The 20,012-nt window shown below is 34.7% G+C and overlaps 2 protein-coding genes across 4 annotated transcripts; one reads left to right on the plus strand and one right to left on the minus strand.

Moving 5' to 3' along the window:
- The first annotated feature begins 6,106 nt into the window (after nt 1–6,106).
- On the plus strand, nt 6,107–6,830 carry LOC110698208 (senescence associated gene 20). The gene has a single exon (XM_021875608.1). It carries the CDS (start codon nt 6,214–6,216, stop codon nt 6,688–6,690), a length of 477 nt encoding a protein of 158 aa, XP_021731300.1. The 5' UTR covers nt 6,107–6,213; the 3' UTR covers nt 6,691–6,830.
- A 1,685-nt stretch (nt 6,831–8,515) lies between these two features.
- Nucleotides 8,516–14,688, minus strand: LOC110698118. Of its 3 annotated transcripts, none has more exons than XM_021875527.1 (3): nt 11,999–14,688; nt 9,736–11,631; nt 8,516–9,635 (listed from the first exon to the last, which is right to left on the minus strand). In XM_021875527.1, exon 2 carries the CDS (start codon nt 11,516–11,518, stop codon nt 9,884–9,886), a length of 1,635 nt encoding a protein of 544 aa, XP_021731219.1. In that variant the 5' UTR covers nt 11,519–11,631; nt 11,999–14,688; the 3' UTR covers nt 8,516–9,635; nt 9,736–9,883. The 3 variants fall into 3 exon arrangements, with proteins under 3 accessions (XP_021731219.1, XP_021731217.1, XP_021731216.1); XM_021875524.1 differs by having other exon boundaries at nt 8,524–9,635; nt 9,752–11,631; XM_021875525.1 differs by lacking the exon at nt 11,999–14,688 and having other exon boundaries at nt 8,523–9,635; nt 9,752–11,970.
- Nucleotides 14,689–20,012: the final 5,324 nt, after the last annotated feature.

The following is a 20,012-nucleotide window of genomic DNA, read 5'->3' on the forward strand; positions in this document are numbered from 1 at the left end:
TGCAAGCCCTTCTCCTCCCAAAGAAAACTTGTCACCAACTCGACCAAGTGTGCAACAAATTCTTTTGGGGTTCTGATCAGTCCTCCAAAAAGTCTCCTTTAATTGCTTGGCATCATCTTTGTGGTCCTAAAGAAAATGGGGGTTTGGGCTTTAGGGAAACCCACTACCAAAACCTTGCTCTTCTCTCTAAATTGTGTTGGAGAACCCACAACTCTACCAACATTTCCTCCCAGATCATCAAAGAAAAGTACTGTAGAAGGACTCTTCCAACCTCTTTCAAGAATGGCTCCCACATTTGGCAAGCTTTAGGTAAGGGATGGGATGTTTATACCAAATTCACTCAGTGGCTTGTGGGTAATGGCAACTCTTGTTTACTCTGGCATGACAATTGGAGTGGTTTTGGGCCTTTAAGGGAGCATATTGCTGGACCTATCCCAGAGCATGAAATGAATCTCACTCTCAGTTCCTGTATTTCTGATCAAGGTTGGAATTTTCAGAATCTTTCCTTCTCTCTTCCTCCTAATATCATCTCCAAATTACAATCAATCCCCATATTTCCTAACAAGGAAGACTCACCTAATTTCCAGCTGGGGAAAGGATCCTACTTTGACTGTAAGCAAGCCTATAATCATCTCTGGCTGAAAAGCCATCCCTGTAATCTTGCTGATGAAATCTGGAGCACTATTTGGGGTATGGACTGCCCTCCTCCCAACAAATTCTTTCTTTGGCAGGTGGCTTGGGGAAGGTTGCCAACTTCCCTACTCCTTTTTTCCAAGCACATAACCTCCTCTCCTTGTTGCACCTTCTGTCCTACACAACATGAAACTATCTTACATGTTCTAAGGGATTGCCCTAGAGCTCGGGAAATGTGGAATGAGCTCTCACCTCCAACTTCTTTCTTCTCCCAATCTGATACCTTAACCTGGCTGAATGAGAATCTGTCTAACCCCTCAGTTCACCCTTTTCTGCTGTTGCCTTGGTGTTCCACCTTTGCTCTCTGTGCCTGGAAGTTATGACATAGGAGAAATAAATGGATTTTTCAGAAAGTAGGCATCTCTCTCCCTGCCTTATGCAACTCTCTGAAAGACTATCCTTTGAACATGCTTTCTTCTCTGACAAACCTATCCATACACTCCCTACTTGCTCCCTCCAAACACCTCCCATGGCTAACCATATTGTAATGGTGGATGCATCTTTCTCCCTTTCCTCTCTATCGGCTGGCACTGCTTGTTTAAGCATGTACTCTTCTGGAAATTGGCTAGGTGGATTAGCTAGACATGTCAATGCCCCCTCTGCTTTAGTTGCTGAAATATTAGCAATTATGGCAGGATTACATCTGATTTTAGAAAATAATTGGACTGATGCTGTGATTTATTCTGATTGTCAAAGGGCGGTTTGTGGTATTACTAATCACAACACCCCATCTGATGAAGCAACATATCTTTACATGATCTGCAGGGACCTTCTTCAACAGTGCGAAGATTCAACTCTGGTGTTTGTTCCGAGAACAAGACTGAAGCACGTGGACTCTATTGCCAGGAGAGCTAAAGCTGAGCTCCCTCTCACTCCCATCAGCATCATGCCTGACCAGCATTGGCTTCCTCAGTTTAATGTACTACTTAGCTCCTGTAACCTTTTGTCTTCGGAGATATTTAATCTAGACATTTGTATTAGTCCTAAGTGGCCCCCTAATTACGGTGGCATGTCACCTAACTAATGGTCTGTATGAACCTTATTTTCTTTACTTAATTCTAGTTCACCTTCACCAAAAAAAAAAAAAAAAAAACCGTGGTACAAAGACATGTAGCGGCATCAAGTTTAATAAGGTTGCCTACAATGTTACAACACAACTTCTTCTGAGTTGATTCAATGCGAAGATGAACTAGATAAAGCACATCAGTACACGCACCCAACTCAAGGGTTTCCGGGGGGCATTCCAATAGAGGCCGCTCTTCAAATGTGGCGAAAATTCGATCTAACAAAACAAGGTTCAATGCGAGAAAGATAGCAAATAATGTTGTGCTTCTAGAGGCCATCTTTAATAATAACTTGGAAAATCGTTAGTTTGTGTGATTCTAACAAATTAAAGAGCTAATTAAACACAAATTATGAAATTATTGTTTATGGCACAATGTGTAGGAAGTTTATGAGTTATTTTTAGATTTCAAAGATATGATATAGATATTTTGAGACATTGAGTTGGCTTGATGAGTATGAATTGTCAATGGATTAGAATTTTTTTTTTTCGTTGAACTAGCAACTCATCATGATACATACTACGTACTATTTTAGGCATGCATATGTACTATATTATTGCTTTCATATTATTGCTAATGAAAACTCAAGTCCATCGTACAATGTTGATCAACTACTCCTATCTTTATTTTCGCATATACTCTGGTGTTTGTAAAATCGTAAAAACATAATATCTTGATCGATTTAATCAACCATATCTTATTTTTTGTTCTCATATATATACCCACGTATTATATCTTGACCTATTCGATTACACGTTATATCTTGTGAATTGTTATATGCGGCAAATTTTTTAATGCCTTATTCTAGTAGAATGACATTTGTAGATGTACATTAGATTATAATTATCGTGTCCTTTAAAAAATTTATAACAGTGTATCTTTTTACCTCAGACAAGTGTAACTCTATCTACGTCAAACTATTATTTTGTACATGAAATACATATATTGGAGCACTAAGATACGCCACTAACATCATAAAGACAGTTTTACATTATTAAATTCCCACAATTATTACACATTATCAGTTATCACCCACATCTGATTAAATAAATTTAGTTTTAGCAAGAGACAAAGGCTGCTATACATAGAATAAAATACATCGTTGAATGTTTATTTTTGGACAAAATATCATTTTATGTTTAACAAATTAATTATGATAAAAATGTACGAGAGATCGAATAAACTAATACTCCGTAATGATCTTGCTAATGAGCACCCCAGAGTGTTAAATAACTAATTTAAATAGACAAAAGCTAATGAACCCATGGAGGCGTTAGATAACAAGACTAAAAGTAGAAATATTAATTTGAAATAAACATTAAATACAACGATCAACACATGATTTTGACCTGCATTTCCAAATTAATGCTACCATTTTAGGAAGTAATATATTTGATTGTTAACTAACGCCCCGGGATACTTATTAGCAAGATCCATTTAATCTAAAATAGTGTTAATTTTAATTTGTAATGCATGCAAAAATCTCGCGTGATCGGTGTAATTAATATTTATTTTACCTTAATATTTTCATTTTTTAGTTCTCTTATCTAATTGCTCGAGGACACTTGTTAGCTTTTGCCATTATGAAATTATGTCAAACTATTACAATTTTAAGGGAAAACATGAAGTATAACAGAAAATCTTGCGTGGACCTGGTCCACAATAATTTTATTGTGGACCCAAGGCTTATACGCACGCAACAGACATTATATTGAACAACCCTTAATTTTAACATAATAACCTTATTTTTAACATAGTAACCTTTATGAAAACTTGTATAACCTTTAGTATTATGATGAATCTGAAGTATGACATTACTTTGAACGTAGTGACTTTCATTATTCATATTGACTAGTACATAAAAATTTCTTTTAAAAAATTAACCTCTTATAGCCTTTACAACACCAAAATGACTTTTAATTCAACATAATAACCTTTATTCTAATATAGTGATTTATTTTTTAATTAATGAAGCAGGCATAGTGTCTCTAAATGTTAGTGGTCTACAATAAATTAGTGTGAAACAGGTCCATTTAAGAATTTATGGAAGTATAATACTTTTTAAAAAAAAAAAAAATTTAATGAGAGTAAGATGGATAGTGTAATTTTTATAAATAACATCAAATATATAAATAACTGTTTTATTAATGTGATTGTTATTTACTAAATTAAATATATTTAGTGTTTATTTAAATTTGGATAACTCTTATTTTTTTTGAAATTGATCTTATATTTTATTGTCTTAATTTATTTATTTATTTTTATTTTTTTTTGAAAATAAAATGAAACCTAAATATGTCTTCCCATTATAATGTCTTATTCTAAAAAGAACACTTAATATCTACTTGTATATGGCTTTTAGTGATTCAATTACGTAGAAATGGGTATCATTGTAGACATATTTGACCAATGAAAAGTAACCTATCTCAGGTTTTGGATTGGACCCTAAATTAAGCTCACCCCCATTATTCCATAAGGCCATAACCAGCTGGATATATAATTAATATATAGCTTAATTAGCCACCCACCTTTTTTTTTTTTTTTTTTTTGAAGGCCACAAAATGACAGGATTTGTGGGCAAACATATGTACTGTATTTAATTATTGTGTACGTGTGCGAGTTATGATATTGATAGAATATAAAACCAATCTTACACTCCAATCATTAGCTTAGTTTAAGACTTTAAGTAGAAACTCTTTTATTTAGTGTTTAACTTTGGGTTGAAAGGATAGATGAATATTTTACCTTGTGCCCTACTTTTCACAATTGTTACATTGTTACATCAAAAAATCAACTCAACCAATAGCTTAAACTAGTACTGTATTTTGAACCTAAGATTGGTTTTATATCTACTTTAATTTGTATTAGAAAAATTATTAACAAAATCTTTAAATAAAATTAGGTTCAAAAAGTGAGGTTGTAGTGTTGTACAGTTATAGGTGGTAAAAAAAAAAAAAAAAAATTGATAGAAAAAAATTAGGTTCAAAAAAACTTTTTAGGCTTGAAATGTGGATGAAAATAGGCTCTCCTCATACTCTTCACTTAACATTCCACTTGAAAGTGAAGGGTGGATGAGATTTTGTGTTACGTTGGCTCTGATATCATGTTAAAAAACCAACTCAACCTAAAGGTTAAGCTGATGGTTGAGGCCTATAAATATGTTTTATACTCTATCACTAATAATCAAACATCCAAAATTCCTTTAGGGGAGAATTCCCTTATCCTTTCATCCTAGCTCAGTGGCTCAGCCTACACATTGAGAGAATATGTGAATATTTTCCGTAGCTTTCTCATTGATTGAACATTAATATATAATACAAGTTTACATTAGGATTAGGGTTAAGGGTACATAAGTAAACTACATACTAAAGTATATACGAGTACAAGATTATTTACTACCTCCGTTACATATTATTTGTAACGATTAGACATTTTTCCTACGGAGGTAGTATATAATCTAACACACATAACAATCCTAAATTGCTTTGCCCATTAAATTGAATCACGTTGATCTCTAAAACAAGATTTCGACTTTTAGTAGTCCATTCTCCTTACCTTTGGGGAAAAAAAATAAAAATAAATAAATAAATAAATTCAAACAGTCAACTACGGAGTATAATAATAAAGTGACAGGCTGGAATGTGGATGTTGCATGAAGCCGTGTAGACAAGTATCCATGCAGTCAAGTGGACAAGTTAAGCCAACGTCCAATTCTCCACAATTGGGTTTATCTAGTGTCGGTCATTGCTCAAGTTTGATCCCACAAGAAGCCGAAATTAATTGTATAGAATGCATGTATCGTAATTATAAGAACTTAATTCCCCGTAATTATACTAGAACAATTATTAACAGAGATAATATGTACTCATATTATTATATGTTAATTTTGATTGTTAGAATTTATATCGAATCTTTGCAAATGTAAGGACAAAAGTTTTGATTGATAGAATAAACTTTGATTAACAAAAAACCGTTTCAATCACCAATCCAAAGATAGTAAGGACTTTGAAGCAAGGCATTTGTTTATTTTGTTTAATACATTTTTCTAAATGAAAAGTAGTTATGCACTAAAGATATTAGTATAATCAATACTGTAATAGCACCACTTTTTTATATTGGGAAAAAAAAAATTAAAATAAAGACCAAGTTATAATAATTTAAATAGTTTAGTGTTATTAGTTTGATATTAGTTTATGTTTATTAGTTTGGTGTCAAAAAAGTTTATGTTTATTAGTTAACATTAAGAGATGGAGAAGTGGGGCATGCGATCTCAACTTTGCTACCAATAGTGGGCCACCAACCCCAATTTCCTAGCCCCCTTCCCTTTAAATTTATGGGTATAAATAGAGGTCCAAATTTCTATTCAATATATCCATGCACATTATAACTTCCTTTGATCCTACTTTTGCACTTATAATATCAAAATCCTCCAACAACAACACAAAAATCCCTCAACATGTCAAAAATTACTTATACACAAAATGAGTCCAATATAGCTATGATACAAGACTTCTACAATGCACTTACAAAAGGAGATGGAGAATGTGTCACAAAACACTTAGCAAGTGACTTGGAGTGGTGGTTTCATGGGCCGCCTCAATGCCAACACATGAGGCGTGTGTTGACTGGTGAGTCGGCCACGCCCGAGTTTCAATTCGAGCCCCGGTCCATCATGACCCTCGATGAAGACCGGGTCATCGCCGAGGGGTGGGAAGGAACCCACTCTTATTGGGTCCATGTTTGGACCCTAAAAGGTGGGCTCATCACACAATTTAGAGAATACTTTAATACATGGCTCACAGTAAAAGACCTTAGGCCCCATAAAAGTGGGTGGAAAATTAGGCCAGTGAACCAGAAAGAGACCCTTTGGCAGAGCCAAATGTTTGGGCGTAGTGGTACTCGGTCCATGCCTGGACTTGTGCTTGCTATTTGATCTTTTAATTAAGTTCTTAGCTTATTTTAATGTAACATAAGCTTGTTAATTAGCTGTCTATTTTGGCTGTGAATATATTTTCTTATGATGTGAATGAATAAACTACCTGTTACTTTTTTAGCGTTTAATATGGTATAACAATGAAAGTTAGTGCTAAAAAAAAGGACGTAAGCTTATTTGAGCAAAATTACCTTATTTGACTAACATTAATTAGCTTACTGTCTATTAAATAAGCTAATAAAAGGTGTTTGGTGGGAAGCTTATTTAAAAGCTCATTCCACTAAATAAGCTATTTTTTAAAAAGCTCCATTTAGGAGCCTTTTTTACTTAGTTTATTCAATTCTAATGGTGAAATGACACTTATACCCCCATTAAATTAAAAATCTTAATATGAACTACCTACACCACAATTAGTTTATTAGTCATTTCACATAATCAATTAGCTTTAGGCAATCAGCTATTTACCAAACACTTTTCTACAATAAGCTAATAAAATAAGTCAGTCAAATCAGTTAACACAATCAACTAGTTAAAATAAACTGACACAATCAGTTTCAGCCTTCAGCTTTTCCCCAAACACGACCATAACCTTTTTTGTTTGCTGCAAAACTGACAAGTTAACAGAAGTTAATCTAAGATAATTTAAGTAACCCTACATAAGTACAATAAGATGGTTAAAAAAAAAGTACAATAAGATAGCTTTACTATTGCAATCTGCATATATGCATCAAATCTCTCATTAGATATTGCAGGCGGGTGTATAGTGCTCACTGTGCACGCGGTCCACAATGACAATTAATCCAAATAAAAAAAAATCATACATCTTTTGTATGTAATACATAAGAAAATACTTTTGTATGTAATACTTAAGAAAATGAATTTGTATGTACAACTTTATTTTGTATGTAATACATAAGAAAATGAATTGTATGTACAACTTTTCCTTATCTAAATACGAGGACTGTCTAAATCCTAACCTTGATAATTTTATAAAACTTATCAAGAGGTATATTGTAATTGCATAGTAACACCTACCTTGCTCACTTAACAGTTTAAAGGGTATATTTGTAATTTCATATTTGCCTTATTTATTTTATTATAATATAAAAGTTCTTTTTATTTTCATATTTACCACTTGATAAGTTTATAAGTGTTAGGAGTTAGAAATTTTCCGTCTAAATACAAATGTACATACAAATTCATTTTCATTACCACTTATCAAATAGACCATAAGTGATATGAGATCTTGAATGCTTGAAGTTGTCTAGTTGTCTTGCCACCGTCAAAGCAGCAAAGCAGGCAAGTTAAGGTACTTAAACCAGTACTCAGAGTATGTTTTTCTATATCAGACAGAAAAATCACATCTCTGTCTTCTCCATACAATGTGGTAGTAAAAGGGTAAGGATTTTAATTAAATAATTTTAATTCTGCCAAAAATAATTCAGCATATGCTAATTCAACTCATATAAAACAATTGTACAACCCCCTTGAATATGTGGACACCAAGATAAGCAGTGTTTCGAGAAAAGACGGATAAAATCAAGAGTAATTACAAAAGTATGTATGTCGGTATACGCGTATATACCATTCAAATGGGATTATTGAACCTTTCTAACAACTTTCGTTCATAAACCAGATATTTTGGATTTAAAGTTGGCAATCATGGCGTGTCATGTCACATTCGTATTTGGAGATAAATAGGTTGGGAAATTACAACACGAATCGACTCATTTAGTTAGATGTATATGTAATATTAACCTATCAAATTAAACATGTCGAAAACTTACGACACTAGTATGGTTTTTAATGTCCAATTCATATCATACTGTCATCTTATATGACGTACGGATAATTAAATAGAGTTAGTCTCGTTCAAAAGATTTGTTAACAATTCCATAATTATTGGCTAATTTCTTGGGCCCAAGTTAAATTGTGTTAGTTTCCGATTGGAAATCTAAACACTAACCCATCCTATCTAATTAAAGGATAATGTTATATTTAGCCTTTAAGTTTTACTCTCACACTTCATGCTTAATCTTACAAGATGAGCAAAATGGAGAACTCGGGGGGTGGGGGAGGCAAGACAAGGGCCACGACAGGCCTACAATGGAAGACCCAAGGGGAAGGTGAGCAAAACGAACTAGATGAAGCCTGGGTAGACAAAACTGATGATATGAGATCTCAGACATTGATTTACTGAAACTGGTACAGAAAGATTGGTCACTACTCACTTGGACCATTGGATGAGAAACGGGGCGCAGGTCTAAGAGATTTGCAAGGTGCTGTTACAGGAAGATGAATAAGGGTCTAGAATAAGGGAAGAAGATTAATTTGGCTTTCCGGAGAACAGCCAAGCCTTTTCGTGGATGAAGTTGCCATCAGAGAAGCTGCAAAAGCTAAGCAACGTCAACTAGCAAATGGAATTTGCCAAAATTGGATATTACTGTGCCAGGTATGAGCTATTCCAAGAACTTTTGGTGCCAGCAAATTGCGTAGTATAAACGAAAATGAAAGGTTCATCCCCAAAGCAGCCTATTTAACAAGAATGAATGGGTCTGAACTTTAAGCAACACTTATAATTAAATTCTAACGATACAAATTCAAACCACGCTTGCAAGTGACTAGTATCAAGTTCAGTCATGCAGCAATTTGCAAATATTCCAGAAAATAAATTTTGAGATAAGTAAACAGAGAAAATTGTTTGAGTAAGAATGAACATAATGTTTGACAGTTATGAGAAACCTTGAGTATTACTGTTAGTTACTACAAGTCATAAAACTAAATATTTGTACCTTGCAAAATTACAAATCACCTGCAGAGGAAGCATTTCCTTTCTGCAATTATACAATGTTTCCCTGTATGCATCGATCAAATTACCAGCAAAAAATGGTCACACAGAAAACGCTTAGTAAAGGAGTAATAATCACATCATCCCCCAAAAGAAGCTGCATGAATAAGAAAGAAATTATGTTAATAGCTAGGAAAATATTGTGCAAGAAATTGCAATAAAAAATTAATAGATCAACTGAATTCAGCTGTATATACCTAGCCAGATACTTACTTCAGAGATGGAATTCTCCCTTTGCAAGCAGCAAAAACCATGCATTTCAAAGATAGGAAAAGTATATGGCTGCAAAGTTGGTTTCTCATTACTACAGACATATATTTGAATCAAATCCAGTTCAATCTTACTTCATACTTCCCTAAGATCCTCGACTTCCATTCTCATTGTCGCTGGGTTAGGTGGAATCATAGTTTCATTCATCAATACTGAAGGTTCAATCTTGGATGAACCAGAATTTAGCCAAAATGAGGTGTTCAAATTAGACATGGATTGAGTACCAGACCTACCAGCACTACCTTCACGAGGTAATGGGGTAAGAGTAGAATGGCTGTCAAATCCATTCTTATTGTAAATTCTTTCTTCCACTGTCTCATAGAAATCTGCAGTTCGAACTTCCTGGGCCAGAGAACACCAGCAGCAACAGAGCCACTGAACACAATCTGCAACATTTGGTTTTCCAAAACACATATTATTTGGTGGCAGGTTGAATCGTTTTCTCATTTGAATCCGCCAGAACCCTCCATAGAGCAACCCAAATACACAAAGTGCAATACCAGTAATGCCCAAAATCCCTCTTACTGTTTCATTATCAATGTTGGCAGCAGCCAAGTTAAAGATCCAAAAGGGGGCCATGCAGAAAAGGAGAAATGTTGCTATGTGAACATACATATTACCAAAACCTAGCCTTTCCAGATTCCAACCAAAAACACAAAAGCAGCAGAAAATCAAGAGATATGAGACAAAAAAATCTTCCCACAAGCTAAACAGACCTCCTTTCCACTCAGGTTTATTCTCAACAACCCCTCTTTCATCTCGGGTTAAAAATGCATATTTTTTCTCCAAGGATTGCCTCCTCAACTGTTTAGGGGCTTCCTCATCAGCTTCACATTCATAATCCTTCCCAAGGGGGCTAAGAACACAGTACAATCCTGCAACTGCAGGAGCTGCAATGGCAAATGTTATGCAAACACCGACTCCAATTAGTGGCCGCTCAGATCTTTTGTAGCCCAAATTAAGGCCACATAAAGCATATTGAGCAAAGCAATTAACGTGAAGCAAAATAATCACAACCATCATGTGTGCCCGTTCATTAGGTTTAGCAGTCCCGTTCTTGCAATAAGTCTTCCTTAGCACTGATATATCATCCGACTTCCACCTACACAAAAGCACCAAATGGTAGAACCTCTTTGGATGTTGATAAAGACACATAAGTGTGAAGAGGGCATTGATAATCTGGTTATTAACCTCGAACCACTCATCCCTCTGCGATTTCTTTTTCAGAACATGGTTTAGCATTCCTGTCATCACAAGAAACAGAATTGCACCAGACACAGCAACACAAACTATCCACAAAAGAAGGACCATATTCAATGGTCTCTTAACCCACTCTTTGCACATTCGCCTCACAGAAGGCCAATCAACTTTACTAGAAATTACATCTTTGAATCGTTTCCTAAGACCTTGCATAACAGGAGCATTACTCGAGAGCTCATCCTTGTCCTCAGACATCCTTAAAAAACCAGCAGAGATAGAACTCCGTTTCCCTTTCGGACTGACTTTAAGTAACTTCAATCTGCTAGAGAGACTATTAGGATTTTCGACGAATCCCCCTGGTGATTTTTCATCACTTAGTAGTCCTTTCCTAGATGTTGAAACTTGCAAAGACACATGATTCTTTGAATTATTACCCCCATTTAAGGTCTCACAGTCACCTGAGTGGCTCAAATTAGACCCAGAACCTCCTTCATTTCCAGTTGAAACCATTACAAATTCTTCAAAAATTCCACAAGCTATAATTTTCTTTAACCACCTTTCAATACACCATAATAAACAACCAATGGTTCAAGAACTTAACTTGACTACCCAGATAGCAATACCTACAATAACCCACAAAAGAAACACACCCAAATGGCCAAATGATAAGCAATCCAGAAAATAATTCAATTCAGCAAATATATTGAAGCATTTAGTTAAATTATGTGACAGTAAAACCCTAGCTCTTAAATTGAAGCATTTATTTAAAGGCAAATGTAATACTAACAGAGGTCTACAAAATGGACTACAAACACACACAAACTAAAATAGGTGCACACCACAATATCCATAAAGTTGGCCTTAATGCCGAAAATTCGGGGTCGGCTACATGAACCAAAAATTTATCTCATGTGGTGATTGTGGTCTACACAAAAAAATCACATTCTTTCATTCAATATGAAAATAATGTAGAAAGTGAAAAATACATACTTAAGGTATTGCGATTAGCCTCAAACTAAGGAGTTTCTTTTGCTGCTCTTGAAAGCAGGATATCTCATATTCTCATGCTATGAAGAATATCCAGAAGCCCAAAAAAGCTGAGCAATATTATCAACAAAATAAGGATGATAATGAACAAATTAGTGTGTAATTTTTTAAAATTATATGATTGAAAATTTAGTGGAATATACTAAAGAAAATAGTGTCTAAAAGCGGAAAAAGGTTTTAAAATATAAAAAAGCAGAGAAATTTCAACAACATTGAGCCCACAATTTCAAAATTTGCCTCCTCATTCAAACAAAAGTTCTTGAAATAAAACACAATTCGAGAAGAACAAGACAGGGTATGCTTGCTAATTTGCTATTGACTAGCTACAAAATCCGCTACATGAAAGAAAATTTGACTATAATAATATTAGTTTTTTTTAAAAAAAAATTATTTTTTCGAACAAGACTATAATAATAATTGAATAAAGTAGATATGACCTTTTCGAAAATCGAGTTGAATACCCCGTTTAAACTTTTAAGAAGTCCCATGAAAACATTGTTAATCTCTAGAATATTTTTCAAGTCTAAATGTCTTGTTAATCAAAAGCATTATCCAATAGAGATATAATGTCATTAGTTAGTCTACATTAGGACAAGCATTTCTTGGTTTAATACTTCAATGGTTCCTGTTTCATACAAACTCTTAAGGGGGCGTTTGGTTCGCAGAGTGGTCGGGTTGGAACTTGATACTTAATACCATGTGCTTGGTTCAATTATGGAATGAAATATCATCCCCTTAATTTCATATATTTGATACCTAAGGAAATGAAATGAGCCAAACCCACCTTCCCCCCAAGGTTTCTAAACCCCCATACCTCATGAGTATGAGGTATGAGTGAGGGACAGCTCAAGTAGTTAGAGTTTCCCTCCCGATTTCAAGAAATCTTGGGATTGATTCTCACCCCCGTCCTTGTGGCATACTGGTCAATATGAATAATATAAGTCACTAGGTTAAAATTAGGATCACGACATCATACTTCAGGTTTGCAACAATATTAAAAATCACACAAATTTTATTAAAGGTTAATATGTTAAAATTAAGGTTATTATATTTAATATTAGGGTCACTATGTTCAATACAAAACCAATTACGCACATGTATCACTTCGGATCCACATTAATATTATTGTGAACCAGGTTCATACAAGTTTTTCTGCCTTTTTCATGATGGTATATTAGTCTACACTAGGTCTTGAAATTTTTTATTTTTTCTTTGTTAAAAATATACTTGGAAGTTATTTGGGCCAAGTAGCCGAATTGCTATGAGCGCTAGCATCCTCATAAATAAACACAAGAATCCCTTGGTCTCTCAGGGCATGGGACGTACAAGAACCAAAATAGGAACGGTAATTTCTTTTTCAAAAATTAAACCGTTTGCCTAACTCCTTTAATTTTACTCACACTTCTCTCTCAAAAAAAAAAAAAAAAAAAAAAAAAAAAAAAAAACCAACTCCCTTAATATCTAAGGTTCTTTTGTATGCTTGATCTTGTTGCTGTGTTTCTTTTGCTTGCTATTGTTGTTGTGCTTTGTTTCTTCGTTGGCGGCCCTCTTCACGTATTTTTCTTCCTTTTTCGTTGGGCACCCTAATATGGTCTAAAATCAATGTTATGATCTTAATTATTGATCAGGATTTTTTGGTCTGAAATTAGTATTGTGATCAAAATTTTTGTTCAGAGTTGAGTGATTCTCAAATGTGAATTTGCAATGTATATTAACTTTGCATTCGTTCTCAAAAATAGCTTTACAATAGTATATATATTTTTTTTCATGCTCTCAGTGTACTACTATTTGGAGTTTTACTTGTAATATCAGAGCAATGTATTACATAGGACAATAACAATGACTTGCAAAGATTCATGACAACAAAACAAGACAAAAATCATTGAACTCAATACTTTTCATTTCACACTATTTTGTTTTCAAGAAATCAAAAGAATAAGAGGATGAAAAACAGACTCCCTACATTGCAATTTTTAAATTTGAAGAAGAAAGATAATCAGTTTAAAGTGGCGATAGATTAGATTGTCGCACATAGAGGTAGAGGTTGGTCTCTTCTTCAAGTGTTGTATCTGTTTGAGAATATGACTCCAACAAATTGTATATGATGTCTGGCGTAATGGTTGAGCTATTGAAGCATTATAAGGTGAAAGAAAAAAAAGACAAAAGCTTAGTCTTTCTCCTTTGGTAAAAAAAACCGCCTATTAGACTGACCCTGACTTTAGAAAATGTCTTCTTTGTTACTAAATTACCCATTAGGGACAAAGCAGTGGTACCTGGATTTGGGAGGGATAACAAACATATTTCTTTGAATTCTATGCAACAAATTGCATTGAATCCACTTAACCCACTAGATAAAAATAATTATGCCACTCTTCTATCGATTATACATGCATAGTGACTATTTGTGCTTGACTAACTATGTAGAATTCATTGAAACAGAGGTTGACTCGTATGCCTGGGGCAGCGATGCTGGCATTCATCTGACATGGCATGAACTCTTTTGTAGAGAATGAAGTGGTAGCCCTCAGTGACAATGCTTAGAATCCTATGCTGACGTAATTTGTTTTTAATCCATTTCATTTCGTTTATGTTTGACATTTATTTTTAAAACTAAAATTGCTATTTTTTTATACATTTATTTCGTAGGCATCTGTTTGTACCACATACTGAATCTACCACATGCCTTTGAAATTAAAGTTGAAGTGGGGCAACCGAGAAGACCGTTGGCTTCAGTTTTAAATGCCCTATTGCCACAACATAAGGGGGGTTTAAGGTCTAAGGTGAAGGCGTGCAAATTAAACAAAATTACAGATACAATACACCCTTGAAGCAATTTTTTTTTCAAAGTTTTTATTCTTTCTAATAAATAATTAACTTTTTTTTTACCTTGTATAAACCGACCATTATTTGACATCCTTATGCTTTAATCACGTTAGGGCATGATCAAGTTAAACAACTCAGGTTTAAGAACTTGATAGCCCCGTTGTTTTGCTACAATGTTGCAGTGAATCATCCACCACAACCACATGCTACATCTTATAGCAAAACAAATTCAGGAGTTCCATGGACATGATGTGTCAGAGATGATAGAGTCTTTTCGTTGTATTAAAGTGAAACAAAACAAAGGGTCATGCGAACAAGATTATTTCAAACATTATAAACATGAGATTTGAGTTGTGAAAGGAAACTCTTGATGTAGTAGAGTAGGGGTGAAAGAAATTCGGTGTAAAACCAAACCAAACCGAAAAACCGAACCGAATAAGGAATGTGGTTTGGTTTTTTGGGAGGGTGGTTCGGTTTCGGTGTAAAAAAATGAAATTCGGTTTTTGGTTCGGGAAAATGAAAAACCGAACAAAATCGAACCAAACCGAATTTGAGGCCCAACCCTACATACCCCTGGCCCAAAACTAAAGTACCCTAGGTATATAAAGCTAAAAAAGAAACCCTAATCACTCTCAGCCTCCCTCTCTCTCTTTCCACCCTTTCTCTCTTCTATCCTCTTCTCCTCTTTCCCGGATTCCGCTCCCATTCTCTCTCCTCTTCTTCGCTTTCATTGTCTCATTCTCCTCTTTTCTTTTCGTTTTTCTTGTCTCTCCTCGCCGCCATTAACGAACACATCAAGGTTTTGATTAATAAAAATTTGAATTTGCTTAACGAACACCATCAACTAAATGAAAGGTTTTGATTTCGAACACCATCAACTAAAGGTTTTTCATAGTCGAATTTGACCTTTAAAAACCCAAATTCGACGTTTTTTCGGTGGAATGTGAGGTTTGTCCTCTTTTTTTTTCTTTTAATTTGGTTTGTATTTTTTTTCTACTAATTTATTCCAATTTTTAGTTCAATGAAATTAGGGTTTTATCTTAAATTTTTCGAAATTATAGCAGTTCGATATTATAGTAAATATGTCTAGGAATGTTTGCGGATCTGGGTTAAAACTTGTTTAATTATGTTTGTATAAATGGGATTGGTTTGGTTTTGTTTGGTTCGGTTTTAATTGGTGTGTTGGTTTGTTTTTTTTTTGTGCAAAATTTGATGTTTATGATGTTTGATATGAAAATTCGGTGCGGTTCATTTTTGTTTTTTTTAAGAAAACCAAAATTTAGGTGGTTTGGTTTGGTTTCAAAGCTAAAGTGGTGTGGTGTGGTTTACAAAATCAAGAAACCGAATTATGGTGGTTCGGTTTCAGTTTGGGCAAAAAACCAAACCGAAAACCGAACTTTCACCCCTATAGTAGAGCATCTCTTCCCCACAACTCAGGCAAGACAACAACTCACATTAGTTGTCTTCCTCGCACCACGACTCTGAGCATAGGGTGGGGACTAATGTGAGATGTTGTCTTGTTCATAGTTGTGATGTGAGGAGGTGAACTGATGTGAGTTCTTACCTTGCTTAGAGTTGTGGGAAAAGGAATGCTCTACTCCAGCAATAGCCTCCTCCCACATCTCAATCCCCATCTTCAACACATCATGTTTATGAAATTTCCGAATCTTTTTTGTTACAAAATTTGATTGATGATTCACCACAACATTGTAGCAAAACAACGATGAAAATAATGTCCTGTTTATACAAGGAAAAAATAAGTTAATTATTCAGTGAAAATATTAAAAACTTTGAAAAAAAAATAAATTTATTTCGAGAGTGCAACGCCTCCGTAAGCTTATTTAATTTGCACTCATTCACCTTAGCCCTTAAGTCCCCCTTGTGTTGTGGCAATCATTTTTAAGGGCGTAAAAAACTGAAGCCACCAGTCTTGTCGGTTGCCTACTTCAACTTCAATTTCCAAGGCATGTTGGAATTTCGGTATGTGACACAGACATAATGCCTATGAAATAAATATATGTAAAATCAGCAATCCAAATTTTAAAAATATACTCCCTCCGTTTCAAGTTACTCGCAACAATTACCAAAAATGACCGTTTCACATTACTTGCAACAAAAATTTTTCTTTCCTATTTTAGTAAGTTTTTATCTGTGATTTTACAAAATTATCCTTACTCTTTTTATTAAACACCCTAATTAAACTACTGATTTTAACTTATTAAGTTAAACCCTAACATTAACCTAACTTCATTCTTTCCCCCAAAACCATTCCTCTCCCATCTCAACCCAACACCCATAACTCTCACCGGCAATGACAAAACCATAGAGATACCACCGTCACCGGAAGTCGCTGCCGATTTCCATTTTTTATGACCGCCTTCATTTTCACTCTCTTCCTTTTCTTGTTGTTTTGTAATTGCCGATGAGAGTTGTGGGTTTCGGATTTTGGGGTTCTGGGTTTGGGTTGTGGGTTCGTGGGTTGTGGATTTCGTGGATGTGGGTGTGGGTTCGGGGGTTGTAGATGGTGGATCTGGGTTCGGGGGTTGTGGGTGGTGGATTTGGGTTCGTGGGTTGTGGGTTGTGGGTTTCGGGGTTGTGGGTTCGTGGATTTTGGGTTTTGGGTGGTGTTCAGGGGTTGTGGGTGGTGGGTGGTGGGTTTCGGGGTTGTAGGTTGTGGTTCTGGGTTTCGTGGGTTGTGGGTATCGGGGTTGTGGGTGGTGGGTGGTACTAGGTGGTGGTTGCGGGTGGTTTCGTTGTGCTAGATGGTGGTGTTGGGGGGTTTGTAGTGCTAGCAGGTGCTGGACTGGTGGTGCTTGGTGGTGGTGTTGGGTGGTTTCATGGTCTAGGTGGTGGACTGGCGGTGCTAGCCTGCTAGGTGTTGGTGGTGGATTGTTGGTGTAAGGTTTTGGGTTGATTAATACTTAAGTATATCCCTTATTTTTCGTTAAACATGCTTTGGATTTTTTGCCTAGAAGTCCGCAATTCCCTAGTTTGTTGGGAGTAACCTAAAACGGAGGGAGTACATCAAACATAAACGAAATGAAAATGATTTTAAAAATTAAATTTACATTACCAAAAGAATCTAAGCATTACCACTGATAGATACTACTTCATTCTCAACAAAAGAGCTCATGCCATGGTAGATGAATGTCTGCCTCTCCCCCCAACATATGAGTCAACAATGCTTTTATGAATTCTATATAATTAGTCGAGTACAAATGATCACTATGCGCCGAGACGACATATAGTAAATGATCAACATAAAAGTGACAGTGCCAGAAAACTTTTTATCTAGTGGGTTAAGTGGATCCAATGCACTTTGTTGAAAATCCAAAGAAATATGTTTGGCTTATAACCTCCCAAATACTCTATCAAAGTTTCCATTAACTAGTCCGGGGATCACTATTTTGCCACTAATGGGCAATCTAGTAAGAAAAAAGACATCTTATTTTTGGGTCACCTTAATAGACGATTTTTTTAACCGAAGGAGAACATCCAAGTTTTTATCTTTTCTTTTATTACCTTATAATGTTTCAATACCTCAACCATTACGCTAGAAACCATATATATTTTTTAGAGTTCTTTCCCTTAAACACATACAACACTTGAAAAAAGGACCAACATCTACCTCTATCTGCGACAATCTGATTTATCGCTACCTTAAACTGATTATCTTTCTTCTTCAATTTACGTAAAAATTGGTAAGTATAGACAATCTATTTCCCATCCTCGTAATCATCATGAATTCATGATTCCTGAAAACAAAAGGGTATGAAATAGTAAGTATGATTTCAATGATTTTCATCTTGTTTTGTTGTCATGAAATTTCGCAAGTCATTCTTATTGTCCCATTGCTCTGATATTGCAAGTGATAAAGCTCCAAATAATAGTACACCAAGAGCATGAAGAAAACAATATACTATAGAGAAATTTTTTTAAGGTTAATACAGACCATAAATTCACACTTGAGAATCACACAAATCAGAACAAAAGTTCTCTGATCATAACACTAATTTCAGACCACCTACGGTATCGTATTTCATACGGAGTAGCATATTAGATTATGTTTAAGAAACAAAGCAAAATAACAATAGCAAGTAATAGAAGCACAAACAGAAGAAGCAACCTCTGAAATTAAGGGAGTTTTTTTTTTTTTTTTCTTTTTCTTTTTAGAAAAATGTGAGTAGAATTAAGCAAACGGTTTAATTTTTGAAAAAGAAACAAGAAATTTCAAATGGTGTGATTGAACTTTTTTAATTTCCCAATGGTGTACCTTAGTTTTTAAAAATCCCAAATATAATCCCATACTTCTAACAATTTCCTAAGTATGATATTAGTTGCATGATTGCTATTAATGAGAGGTTTAACTCATATAATGAACGTTAGTTAAGTAGCATGGCTAGGGCTTTCCCTCCATTTCTTTTTTCACTCAATTTCACCTACTTTCCTTTGTTGTATTCTCACCTCATTTGTTCTTCAATTTTTTCTCTATTTTCCTTTGCTATTAAAGTACTAATGCTATGTCAAACTAATTACCATTTTCACTTGTACTTGTTTATTTCCAATGGAACATACCAACAATTCGACATTGCAACACAAAAAATTGACAATTTCTAATTAACAACAATTCAACATAAGTACAGAATTTTAAAACAAAAACCCAAAATTTGACAGCCAACAAAGAAGGAAGAAGAATACCCAAAGAGGGCAGCCAACGAAGAAATGAAGCACAACAACAATAGCAAGCAAAAGAAGCATAGCATTAGGAACAAACAAACGAACCAACCCTTGAAATTAAGGGAGTTTCCTTATTTAATTTTTGAAAAAAAATTTAGGAATTTGAAGAAGAGTAGAAATAGGAAGGTAGAACCATTCCTATTTTGGTTCTTGTACATCCCACAATGGGAGTTTGTATAGGATAATAGGAGATAATTCGAGAACGGAAAGGGCCCGGATAAAGGGTAGAAATAGAAGTATTTAGGTAGATAGAATTCCGAGGTGGACAGGGATAGTATAATGTAAACAATTCATGATGTTAATGCAGAAACCAGGATAAAAAAAAAAAAAAAAAAAAAAAAAAAAAAAAAAAAAAAAAGAGAGAGAGAGAGAGAAGATCATAGTTGTGAAGCATGAA

Source organism: Chenopodium quinoa, unplaced genomic scaffold (assembly GCF_001683475.1).
Source record: "Chenopodium quinoa cultivar QQ74 unplaced genomic scaffold, ASM168347v1, whole genome shotgun sequence".
NCBI classification, from domain to species: Eukaryota; Viridiplantae; Streptophyta; class Magnoliopsida; order Caryophyllales; family Amaranthaceae; genus Chenopodium; species Chenopodium quinoa.

What these genes read in the sequence shown, in the direction of transcription:
- LOC110698208 (XM_021875608.1), top strand. Translation starts at nt 6,214, where the DNA reads ATGTCAAAAATTACTTATACACAAAATGAGTCCAATATAGCTATGATA.
- LOC110698118 (XM_021875527.1), bottom strand. Translation starts at nt 11,518, where the DNA reads ATGGTTTCAACTGGAAATGAAGGAGGTTCTGGGTCTAATTTGAGCCAC.